The 12,500-nt window shown below is 43.2% G+C and overlaps 1 protein-coding gene across 1 annotated transcript in view; it reads right to left on the bottom strand.

Moving 5' to 3' along the window:
* Window positions 1-12,500, bottom strand: part of zfhx4 (zinc finger homeobox 4) — an 86,811-nt gene that overhangs the window by 4,239 nt on the left and 70,072 nt on the right. The window contains exons 8-11 of the mRNA XM_040126855.1: window positions 7,566-7,699; window positions 6,058-6,258; window positions 5,382-5,502; window positions 1-5,182 (exon numbers count right to left, since the gene is read on the bottom strand). The exon at window positions 1-5,182 is cut by the window's left edge and continues 224 nt beyond it. Coding sequence (XP_039982789.1) covers window positions 1-5,182; window positions 5,382-5,502; window positions 6,058-6,258; window positions 7,566-7,699 — 5,638 coding nt within the window. The remainder of the gene's footprint in view (window positions 5,183-5,381; window positions 5,503-6,057; window positions 6,259-7,565; window positions 7,700-12,500) is intronic.

The following is a 12,500-nucleotide window of genomic DNA, read 5'->3' as shown; positions in this document are numbered from 1 at the left end:
GTGGTTGGTGCTAAGTAGTCCTTTTCTCTATCCACCTGGTTTCCCAGGGTTTCTTGAACTTTGGTGATGTGCTGTTTGGAGAAAATGTGGTCACGGATGGACATCCGGGCAGTGTACTTTACACCACACAAAGTACACTCAGGCCTTGGCCCCTCTGGTGAGCCTTGACTTATCATGAATGGCTTTCCAATGTTAATCTTGAACTTCTTTTCCTTAGCACGGGCATTCTGGAACCACACCTGGACAACACGCTTGGGGAGTCCAATCTCATTGCCCAGCATCTCACACTCTTGCATTGTAGGAGTGCGGTAGTCACTAAAACAAGCTTTGAGGACTTTAAGTTGCAGATTGCTCATCTGAGTCCTAAATCGTTTGTGGCCTGGCCTGTCCCCAGCATTGTTGCCTTTCCCAGACTTGCTGAAGGGGTTACCTGTCCCAAAGGGACTAGGGGAACTGGGATCAGCTAGGCTTGATGATTCACTCCTGTCATTGTTTTCATCCATTTCATCATCTCTGGAGCTAAAATAAGAGTCACAGTCTTTTCCAGAGAAGCTGAGGGCGGGGCTCACCATGCAGAATTGGAACCTATCATTGCCACCATCAGAATTTGGCACCAGACTACTCTTGTTGTCACTCAACTTGTCACCTACATTGGCGGTGAGGCTCTCAACCTCATTGTTATTACCCTCATCTCCAGTTGTAGCATCACTAATGGCTGTATTAATTGATGATGTCTCATCAAAGTCCGTCTTTGTGAAATCAAAAGATGAAACTTCTGCTGAATTAATATTAGGCCCTTCAGTTTCATCACAGTTTTCAGCTTTTAAGGATGAAGGGCTTAAGAAGTTTTTTACTTGTGCCTCGGATGGTTTGAGTGGAGTTGAGGATGCAGCAGGCAGCTCATACTCATTTGGCTCAGTCTTGGTAGGCAGCTGTGGGTAGTCAAAGAAATTATACTTATTTGGGCTTTCTTCTCTTTCATTGTCTTGATTCATCATTGGGCTTGGTGGTAAGCTAAAGCCTGCCTGCTTAGCCTCATGCCAGTGTCTGGATCGTATGTGGCTATCTAGAGCAGATTTAGCCTTGAACAGTGCTCTACAAAAGGGACATTTCTTGTGAGACTGTGAGGGCCCTATAGCCCTAAACTGCCCCTTTCTCTCTCTTGCACGGGTGTTTTGGAACCAAACTTGCACAACTCTCTTTTTTAAGCCAACCTCTCGTGCAATGTGGTCCAACATCTTCCTTGTTGGGTTAGAGTCAAGTAGGTATTTGTCATAGAGAATCTCCAGTTGTTCTGGTGTAATGGTGGTTCTCAAACGTTTATCTCTGTGTTGCTCTTCACTACTGTTTCCACCATCTTTATCGTTAGCACTTTCGTCTTTGTCATCCAATTTCCTTTTCATTGCTCCAGATCCTGCTGCAGAGGACAAACCAGAGCTACCTTGAGAGGGGATTTGGGAAAGGCCTCCAGATAACAGCTGGCTAGCCATTAGGGGGTTATTGGGGTCAAATATCATATAGGGCATATCAATGGGTCTTTCAAGAAACTGAGAGTGAAGGAATTGGTTTTGGGCAGCCAAAAAATGCATGTGCTGGTGCTCCTGCCATAGCTCCACAGTGGGGAATGCAATCTTACACTGGTCACACTGGTACTGAAGCATCTGGTGGGGGAGGCTGTTTGTGAGTGAGGAAAGGGCCAGGGAGAGAGGACTTGAAGGCACTGCAGCTGCCTGTGGCTGGGAATGGGGTCTTGACATTTGTGGCTGGGGAGCTTTCTGAGGAAGTGGCTGAGGTGTGCAAGCCTTAGATGGTCTGGGTTCTGGTAGTGACTTGATCACTGGCGAGTGGACAATCTCTGTTTGTTTAAGTTCAGTTTCAGGACCAATGTCTGGCTTGGGGGAAGTTTTCCCCATGCTGGCACGAGGAGAGGCCATCACAGGGGAGCTTGAGCCAGAACTGCTGCCATTTCCTGTTTGGGACTGTTTGGGTGGCTCTAGAGTTACTTGGATAGTCTTAGCTGGACCTTGCTCAACAGAATCTGTGTATTCCTCACAGGGGTTGTCCTCATTACCTTCCTCATCTTCATCCTTATAACACTGCTTTTTCTGGTGAGTGATGAGGTCAAAGATGCGTGGGAACACAATGTTGCACTTTTTACACTGGTACTGCATATTGCTGGTTCTGATGTATCTCTCATTGGTCAGCTCTTTTTTCTCATTGTCTTTAGAATCTGCCTGGTTCTCATAGCTCTTGCGAGCTTTCTGGCGGGCATTCTGGAACCACACCACAATAACTCGGGTTGGTAGGTTAAGCACGGTGGAGAGCTGCTCAATCTCATCATCCTTTGGATAGGCATTAGTGTCAAAGAAATCTTGAAGTACCCTCAACTGGTAATCAGTGAATCTGGTCCTGGAGGACCTCTTGTTGATGGCTGAGTCACTTCTGTAGTATTCCTGTGTGCTGAGCTGGGGCTCCATTCGAATATCCTCCAATGTAGTGATGGGAGGAATATTAAAATTGTAGGGAGAGTCTTTACTCCGCTGCCTCTCTTTGAAGAGGGTGTTACGGAACCAGTGCTTAATGACTTTTTGGGGCAAGCCAGACTTCTCTGACATCTCCTGGATTTGCTCTTCATTGGGGGAATTGTTGATGTCAAAGTTGGCACGGAGAATCTTAAGCTGGTCATCAGTGATACGAGTGCGAGGTCGCTTAAATTGAGACTGGCGGAGTAAGTTTGGATCGAGACCCAATTGTTGTTGACAGAGCTGTGTAAGGTCTGTGGAAAGAGAGTCCATAGTGGGCAGCTGGAGGGCCAGCTGAGGGGGCAGGCCTGGGTGCTGAACGGACTGCATCATTAGAGGTGGAAAAAGCGGCAAATCCAAGGGAACAGGGAGCTGCACTTGGGCTGGTGCTGGAGGGGCAGTAGGTGGTGGGGGAGGGGGTGGTGGCTGGGGTTGTGGTGCCTGGTGAGAGGGTTGGTGTGGGGTCTGATGGGGAACAGGAACTGGTGAAGGTACTGGGGTTTGGGGCTTGTTCAGTGATGTAGAAGGAGGCTGAGGAGCTGTCACTGGGGCTTGAGCAGGAGGCGGCGGAGGAGGAGGAGGTGGTGGTGGTGGTGGTGGTGGTGGAGTCTCAGGGGAAGGAGGGTTTATTGGATAGAGTTTGTCATAGGCCTCTCTGTACTGCTGGGCAAACTTTTCAAGCTCAACATATGGGAAAAAATGACTGTGCACATGTTCCTGGTGGCTTTTGAGAATAAGCATATTGGAGAAGAGCTTTCCACACATCCCACACTCAAGCTTATCAGTGTTAATTTCCACTTGTTCAACTCCATCTTTGTTTTTTTTTTTGTTTTTTTGTCTGTTTTCATTGTACTGGATGACTAATTCAAATCCAAAGTTCTCTAGCAGTGCTTTGGCTGCATTGCCCCTTGCTCCTGACACAATACGTGGCGGGGGAATCAATGGCTCTGGGAACTTTGACTTTTTAGGGTCTTTGTTGTCTTTTCCTACATCACTTAATGCATCACCCTTATTTTCCATCTTTACTCTATTTTCTTGTTTTTCTAAGTGGTCTTCTGCCTCTCTTGACATCTGAATTTCCGATATTGACACAGTGTTGGACTCCATTTTGGGTTTGTGGTTCTGCAGTTGCTGGTTTTTCTGTTGATGAATTTGTGACTGTGTCTGAGAGGCCTGCTGCTGCTGTTGCTGCTGAGCCTGTTGCTGTGCCTGAGCCTGCTGCAGCTGGTGCTGCTGTTGCATTTGCTGCTTCAGGTCCTCTAGGAATGATCCAGTAAGGCCAGGAATTCCAAAAGCTGCTGCTGAGTGCAGCGCAAGTTCTGGGCTAAGGTTGAACTCGGCTCCTGGGATGTAGAAGGGGAAGAGGAACTGTGGCTGTTGAAATTGCAGCAGTGCTTCTGGGGTCATTGGAAAATGGGGGAAAAAAGCTGGATTCAGGAACTGAGGCTGGAAGAAGGAAGCTTGCTGCTGGAGTTCATGTTGAAGCTGCAGTTGCAATTGGGCTGAGGACTGTGCAGACTGGTGGCTGCTTGCCTGCGCTGAGACATGGTCAGTAGTTGTTTGTTTTGTATTGTTACCGCTGTTAGCTTCTTTGGGCTCCCCAGTGTTTTCTTTGTTAGCAGAGGGTGTTCCACTGCTAGCAGTGTCTGAGTTGCTGTTGTTCCCTTGTGTGCTTGGTGCTGGACTTTTTGAGGGTACTGGACCACTTGTGCCAGAGATACTGCTGCTGCTGCTCATTTCAGTTCTGGCTGTTCTTGCTTTGGTCTGGTGGAGTACTGACCTCATGTGAATTTCAAGTGTTGAGCTTTGGCTGTAGGCTACATTGCAAATATTGCATTTGAATGGTTTGTTGTCAGTGCTGTTGTTTGACTCTTGTGGAACTGGACTTGATGCTTCTTGAAGGACCTTTTTCAACTTATGCAGGTGGGAAACTGAATTATAGTGGACTAGTAAGATGTTCTTCTGAGTGAAGGACTCCTTACATACTGTGCACTTGTAAGGCCGAGAAGGGTCCAAAAATTTCTCCATTGTAAAGTTGGGCCCTTTTCTAAATGGTAGGGTCCGTTTTGGTTCTGCTCCCATGTCATCGAGTAGAGAGCTACTGTCACTTCCTGTAGGACTGGGCTTCTCTTCCTGGTCAATTTCATCATCTTTTTCTAAGTCATGTTCAAAGGCCTGAGCTTCCTCCAAGGCCCTGGCCTCACTTTCAGTGATATCTCCATTCATTGGGAGATTTCCTATGAGTTGCTGCACTTCAGCTTCACTGAGTTCAGGATGTCCATTTTCCAAATGCTTCCTGAGGGCCAGGAATGTCCTGAAGCTGCGCTGGCAAAGGCTGCATATAGTGGCTGCTCTGATGGCATGGTACTGGGAATGTATCTGAAGCTTTTGCATTGTCTTGAAGGCCAAGCTGCAGTGGTTGCAACGATACTTGTAGACATGACGATCAGATACTGAGAGCTGCTGTTGTTGCTGCTGGAGCCTCTGGAGCTCACTGAGATGGTCCTGTAGGGTATCAGGGGACTTGCTATCATGTCCTAACCCACTGGCTCTCTTCCAGTCTGGGGCCTCTGAGGCCTCCTTTGGGGGCTTGAGTTCCTCACCATGTGGGTCCAATACATTCTTGTCATGACTGGTCAGCTCATCCTTTGAGATGTTTCCTAAAAGCAGAAATACAATTTAATGTACAATGTACTGCATAACCCCCCCCCCCCCGATACATGGCAAACAATAAATAAATAATAAGTAAATCTAAGAATTATACATGTAAATATTCATATATTCCAATTAAACTTATTATGACTTGGACAACAAATTAAAGACAGAAAGAAAATTGTTTAAGTACAATATTCCTCTCACCTTGAGATTTTCCAGACCCATCAGTGAGGGAGGTAGAGGAATCCATTAGAGATAGACCTTTGTCTTGTCCAGTTTGGGGATGTATTACATTATTTGGTGTTGCTGTGTCAGTTCCAACAACCTATCAAGAAAAAAAAACAATTTCTTCATTATTATATCAATTTAAAATAATGATATGAGACTGTAGAGTCTATCCCCAATATTTGCAAATGTTGCAAATGAAGACATGTTTAAAGCTTATTTTAAAGAAAGAATTTGCTCCTCTCAATAACAACAGCAATCAAGTTTATGGCAGTATATCACGGGAGTAAAATAAATGCATGGGAAATACTTTATGTAAATACTGCAGTAAGCCCTTGCCCTAAACTACACAGGAGACCAGAGGGAGGACTGGACAGTCTTGACAAAATGATTCCCATTTTTCATTGCATGTTCACTTCTAAAAATGATTATTAAAAAAAGGAATAACACTTTTTTTAGGTGTCTAAAAACACTTCTCAAAGAATCTGCAAAGAATTTGCAGAAAGTAAAATTTTGCTGATACATGTGCACGCACACACACACACACACACACACACACACACACACACACACACACACACACACACACACACACACACACACACACACACACACACACACATACATCTTATTTATAATTGTTACTTCTACATACAGTCAGAATTAGCTTTTCCACACAGTCAGGAGCCACACTGTGAAGGTGTGTGAGATGCAGCTGCAGGTGAATCTTGTTGCTCAGAATATCCTGGCACAGTGGGCAGCGGATCACTGGCTGCATGGAATGCTGGGACATGACATGGAGCTGCATACGGTTGGCATCTTTACTGCTGTAGTTGCAATATGGACACTGCTGAACCTAAAAAACAAAACAAACAAACAAAAAAACACAAGATGGTATACTAACTATCTGACTGGGAGTGAATAAATAATGAAATTATTCAAGATGAAGTGAATCCTTTGCAATGTTAAAATTAATTCAAGTGCAGGAATGATTTTTTCCACAAGTGTACTCCTTAGTGGGCATCATTCTTGCACTACGCAGCCATTAGCATAGCCTGCTGTCCACTGCCAACCTTACTAAAGGAAGGGCCAGACATCACTTTTTAAAAACAAACAAGGGTTTGATGAAGACATGCAAGAATCAACTCTCTGGCAGTGTTAGGGGTGAAAATAACCACATACCTGAAAAGCCTAATTAAATCTTTACAAGGCTTTCCTATTCCTCACTGCCCAGTCACCTCAACCCACCACATTCGTCTCTCCCCCAACTACCCCCATGCCTACCTTAAAACAGAAAATATAGATCAACCATGTTTCATGTAATTCACTTAAGTCTCTCAACTCATGCAATTTTATTAGCAGAAAACAATTGGCCAGAATTTCTAATCAGGAGATTACAGATGACAAGGGTGTGTACTCTCCCAAGCTATGCCTTGCCCTCATTACAGGGAGTAATCGGAACATAGCTGCCTCCCCACCACCTGTCTTAATAGAATCCATTTTGAAATGACTAAGTCCTGCCTCCTCGCAGGGCCCAGAACCAGACAACCTATTACTTCATAATCGAATTTAAAAACGAATATAATTTAAAGAGATGCAAAAGGGGGAAAGAAGGAAGGGAGGGAAGCCTAAGGGTAGTGCAGGTATTCCACTTAAAAACACAAAGACTGGCCTACTGTGCCTGATGCTAAAAAGCTCTGTCAGGGAGGGAATGGTTGGCTGCATTTAACCCTTTGATAGAAAGCTGGTGCCAGCAATTGCTTAATGCTTAGCTTAGCATTTCTGCTTCTTACAGTTCATAAGTATCTTCCCATTAGCTGATCCTACACTTACAGTGAAGGTTAGATTTCATTAGTTCATATGAGGGAGAACTTGCTGCATTAGCTATCCTTCTGTACATCTAACAACATAATTCCAGCATGTATTGGGAATATGAATTACCACATATCCACTCTAAATATAGGCACACATATAGAAAACATATAGAATGCATTTTATTTTGCACGGTAAAAACAGTTAGAGGTCCCCAGTGTACCTCAAATACTTTCAGGAGCTAGAACAAGCCGTCTTTGAGTTGCTAGGAACTACACCAGTTGCACTTTCAAGATTGTTGCTAATGTAATATAATTAGCAGTTTCCTTTTGATATACTAAAAACATTTACCTGCTCATTGGCCGAGGTCTTCCCCTCAGCAGTATTTGGCCTTTTGGGTGGGCTTTCAATTTGTCTATCTGGCAGGAGGGAATGTTTAACCATAGCATTCGATCTGGTAACCTCTTTGGATATGGCATTCACTCCTGGCAGGTGGTGGAGGTAGAGAGAGAGAAGAGGAGAAAGAGAAGGTAAAACATTAAAAATGAATGTTTTCATCAATTAATCAGTTATTATTTCTATTTACAGCTTTTATATTTGCATTTGTGTAATATAAGCTTAGATATAATTATAATACATCATTTTAGAAAAAAATGCTTCACATTAACAATTTAAATATACAAGAAAGCTGCAAAATTGCAAAATGATTGGGGCCTTAACAATAGATTTATTTTTTTTATAATGGAGTTTTTTGGAATGAGCACAGACGTAAGAGTTGAAGGAGAGTAAGAGGGCCCCATGTCATATTGATTTATAGTATCCCATAGATCACGCATACATACTGTATGAGCAATTGAAATCTTAATCTGGAATATATCAAGTTATATCAGTAAATATATCAGTTATATATAAAAACTGTCACAACTGAGTGAATACATTGAAATGTCTGACATTTTGTGGCTGTGTTAGATCACAAAGTGGTCAAATAACAATTGATACACATATGATAGAGTGAATAACTAGTGTACCAAATTAATATTCAGTGGGACATAGGTGATGATTTAAATGACAACAAGACAACATAAGCCTGGATACAAGCATGGAGTGTATTATTCACATCCATATACAGTAATGTGTTTCTGCCCTGAGGACATTTGAAATGGAGAAAACTCAGGCAGGTTTATTATCACAGCATGACATACATTAAATGTTATGGTAATATTATACACTTCATTAGTTCATATACATTTCCCCAGCTGCCTCAACAACTCCTCCGTCTGTACAAGATGCTAAATTTTCGGGGCTTGGTCACGGCTGGTGGTACAGTAGCAGCACTACTCGTGTACGTCTATTTGTATGTGTGTGTGTAAGTGTGTGTGACGTTAACAGCAGGGCTCAATGTGGAGAGATCAGCCTCTGGTTGTATAAATGCTGCAGCCACTGATAAATCTTTCATTAGCCTCATCCTAAGATACAGGCCAAGCAGGCTCTGCTATACTCTGCCACTGCAATTTACCCATAGAACAACAAAGACACAGCAACAACAACTCTCCCTCCCTCCTTCCCTTCTGCTCCCTTGCTCTCTCCCTCCCTCTCTCCCTAAGTCACCAACCCCCTCTCTTGCCTCCCCTCCCTTGTCTGGTCACTCAAGGCAATATGTGCGCCTCACTCTTGCAAATCAACGCTTCACGCTAGATGCACAAATGAAAAAAAAAAGGGAAATCAAAGCACTGATACATGGAGTAGGGGTTGAAAAAAATATTTTGTATTTCATATTATTCCTTGGCTCGTGTTTGTATTGGGTGTATATCAATTCCTCCGGCCCGTTCATGCATTTTAATTCTGTTGCATTAAGTAGGCGTTCCACTTATTTTATTTGTAATCCCCTATATCTGGAGCCTGAAATATTGGCCTGTCAAGGAAAGTGACAACTGAGAGGGAGGGAGGGAAGAAAGGAAGAAAGAGTGCGAGACGGGAAAAAAAAACTCATGGGCACAATGCGAATTTCCAAGAACATCAGAGAATTGCTCTGAAGCTCAGAATAGCGAGGTAATCTCGTCTTCCACTGCCTGTGATGGCCCCTGCAGGACTTGTGGGTGCATATATGTGTGTCTATCGCGTGCGTCATGACAGGCCTCTGTCAGATCGGACAAGGCTGGTAGCTGATCACCTGACCTTTCCAAAGCATGCGCCCCATCTCCCGTATTTATTATGGCCATTTCTAATTTCAACTTTCATTTTTTGCCTCTGTCTTCCAGTCAATTTGCAACCAAATTACATCCCTACAAAAAGAGATGAGGCGATTGTCGGACAAGAGACTTTTTCTATATTCTTGCCCCAAACAGTGCATGGATAGCTAAAATAATTAGAAAGAAATAATGTGAAAGAGCAGGACTGAGAACAAGACAGGAGCAATAGACTATCCTCTAATTTTCCTTTGTCTCTAAGTCTGCACCCCACACTTAATGATTGTGTCCTTTTTCTTCCTCCCCACGTTCCTTCCCCTCTCTTCCAACCTTCCCCCCATTCCTTCACCCTTATGTGGGCTCCACCAGCTGCAGCCCAGTGAAGCAGAGGGGCAGAATTAACCTGACACCAACAACCTCACTCCACCAATGACAAATGTCTGCATGCAGCAGGACCTTGCTTGATTAGATAAATCAAAAGGTGATTTATGACACTCAACCCCTTTTGTATTGCAGGGGGAGAGAGCGGCACACTCACCACCCATCTTTATTTGCAACTGTCAGTGGTGTTTAGGCAGCCATGTATACATGCACTTATATATATGCAAGTGGGCGCGCAAATGGAGAGAAGTATAGCCAAATAGAAAGAGGTAGAGAGATCTAGAAATACAGAGTGAAGAAAAAGAAAAAATGACAGAGGGACAGAGAAGCCCATAGCTCTAAACCACTCAGGATATTTCTGTCCTACATTGTTCCTCAAAAGGCAGAAGGACCGACAATACCATCATAGCTAATGCTTTTCCGGTGGATATATTTTAGAATCTACCCTTTTGTGTTGGAAAGGGTAAGACATTTTGTGAAAACTGAACTAACTAAATGAGATTTTCACAGAAACAAGCATATCATTGAATCCTATAACTCTCCAACTATGACATTATATGAAATCAACTACATCATCAGGATCAAGTCTTGGAGCAAGCTTTCAAAACAATCAAACTGCACCTATTTCTCTTTCTTCTTTCTTTTACAAGCTGCAAAACACATAGAACAGAAAGTGTGTGTGTGTGGGGGGGGGGGGGGGTCTGTCAATTAAGAAGGAGCTGGCTGGGTGGCAGCAGCTTAGATTTAGTATTCAATTTAGTTGTCCTGAGCCCTGGCAGACTGGCTGAGGTTACAGAGCAGTAAATCTTGGAGGGAGAGCCAAAACGGACCACGGTAGGCCGGCCAGTATGATTTACTGGACTAGTGCTCTGAGGTTAAGCATTAGGATGACCCCCGGTCACCTGATAACACATTACAGCAAAACACTCTGAACCCCAAACTCCCACTGAAGTACTCAGCAGGTCCAGATCTAGCCGGAAAGAGGTAGAGAGAGAGAGAGTGAGAGAGGGAGAGAGAGAGATAGAGAGTGAGAGAGAAAGAGAGACTGGGAGAGAATGAGATGGTCAGATGGAGAGTGAGAGAGTGGAAGAGAAAGGCTGTCCAACAGCAGTCTTGTACTTTGTGATTTTTAATGACTAGCCGCCTTCCTGTCTCTTCCATCTCCAGCTTGTATTCTAATGAGAGATAAATATGAGCATGGCCTTGTCACATTTGACAAATTGTCTGAGACATTCAACAAGCTGTCATTACACAAAAAACAACATACATGCACAAAGAAATTGCTGCAGGCTTGTAATTAAACATGCTAAAATCTATAACATATTTTAATCTAATTTTAGAGAGACAGAAAAATCTCACAGTTCTCATGTCAAATTTGGCAAATTTGTAAGATGCATGCAAATTTAAACAAAAAGGCTGAAAACATTATGAAAGTGAATAAGCTACTATGGAATATTTAACGTGATTTTGTTTGCGTGTGATTCCATTTTGTTTTCCCCTTTATCTGCACAATTCAAAGTTGTACACAAAATTAATACATAACATTTGTATGTAGGAATAATGAGTAATTTCTTTTCTAATTTGAAGCAGGTAGTGATCTGTAATTTCCTTTGGCTGCCTGACAGGCTCATTTCCATACAGGGCCTTTGTTTAGATGGTTATTTATAAGAAGTGGGCCCTTGAGCCATGGTGGTGACACACGCCATCTACAGTATATACACAGCAAAAAGCTATCTGGAAGTAATCCACATAGGGGACATTTGCATGGAGAATGTAACATGGATTATAATTAATCTAAAGTGACATGGGATTAAAAAAGACACTGTAAATTAAGTAAGGGAAAAAACTCTTTCTGTCTTTCCTTCCCCATCCCCCCCAGTCCCTCTCTCTTCCCCTCTCTATCTGTCTGCCCCTCTTTGTTTAAAGGATCTTGGTCTTGGAGATGAAGTGCACAAACACACTGCTCACTTGGTCACATTGTAATCCATTCCCTGGAGATTTCCACACAGACAGACAGACAGATAGACAGACACATATTTCTCTGAACATTTCAAGCTTGCCAGAGATTTGGGGGAGATTTTGGGCTAAGGAAGGTGATGCTAAATCTTACTACATTAAGCTGGAAAAAGAGAAAAACAAGGCCCTGTCTGATGATAACACTACCATAACAACACGCTGACACACCAGGCTCCCTTTTATGGCATTTGACTTTCTGAAACCTTTTTTAATCCAAATGCAAAATATAAAAAAAACCCAAAAACCCACTAGCAATATTTCGCTGGATTCCTAGCCAAACTTACAAGCTCGGTCCAAGGCGATTCATGAAACAAATTATTCACAAAATGCGTATAATTCTGCTTTAATAAATAGATTTCTGATAAACTACACTCAGGAACATGTATAGGCTATACGTAAGCACACTTTAAAGTAGGAGGGACCTGGATACTTTGCTTTTTTTTTCATGTGTGTGGTGGTGTTAAATGACGCTGGCTGTAACATGTGGCAATAAATGCATGGATGGTGGTTCCCTGCCAGTCTGTCAGACAGGCCTGTCAGAGAGATAGAGCTGAAAAATAGATGACTAGCCAAACTAATAGGCCCCAGCCTCACTCATCTCTCCTGCCTCATTGAGCGTCACATTATGGAGCCAGGTATGGCATGCTAGGATGAGGAGGTGGGGAGGGAGCTTGAGATGGATAGAGGGTGGGAGTTGGAAGGT

The sequence above is a fragment of the Xiphias gladius genome, chromosome 5, assembly GCF_016859285.1.
Source record: "Xiphias gladius isolate SHS-SW01 ecotype Sanya breed wild chromosome 5, ASM1685928v1, whole genome shotgun sequence".
Lineage (NCBI taxonomy): Eukaryota > Metazoa > Chordata > Actinopteri > Istiophoriformes > Xiphiidae > Xiphias > Xiphias gladius.
The sequence above is the reverse complement of the archived record's forward strand: the minus strand, read 5'-3'. Positions and strand labels throughout refer to the sequence as shown.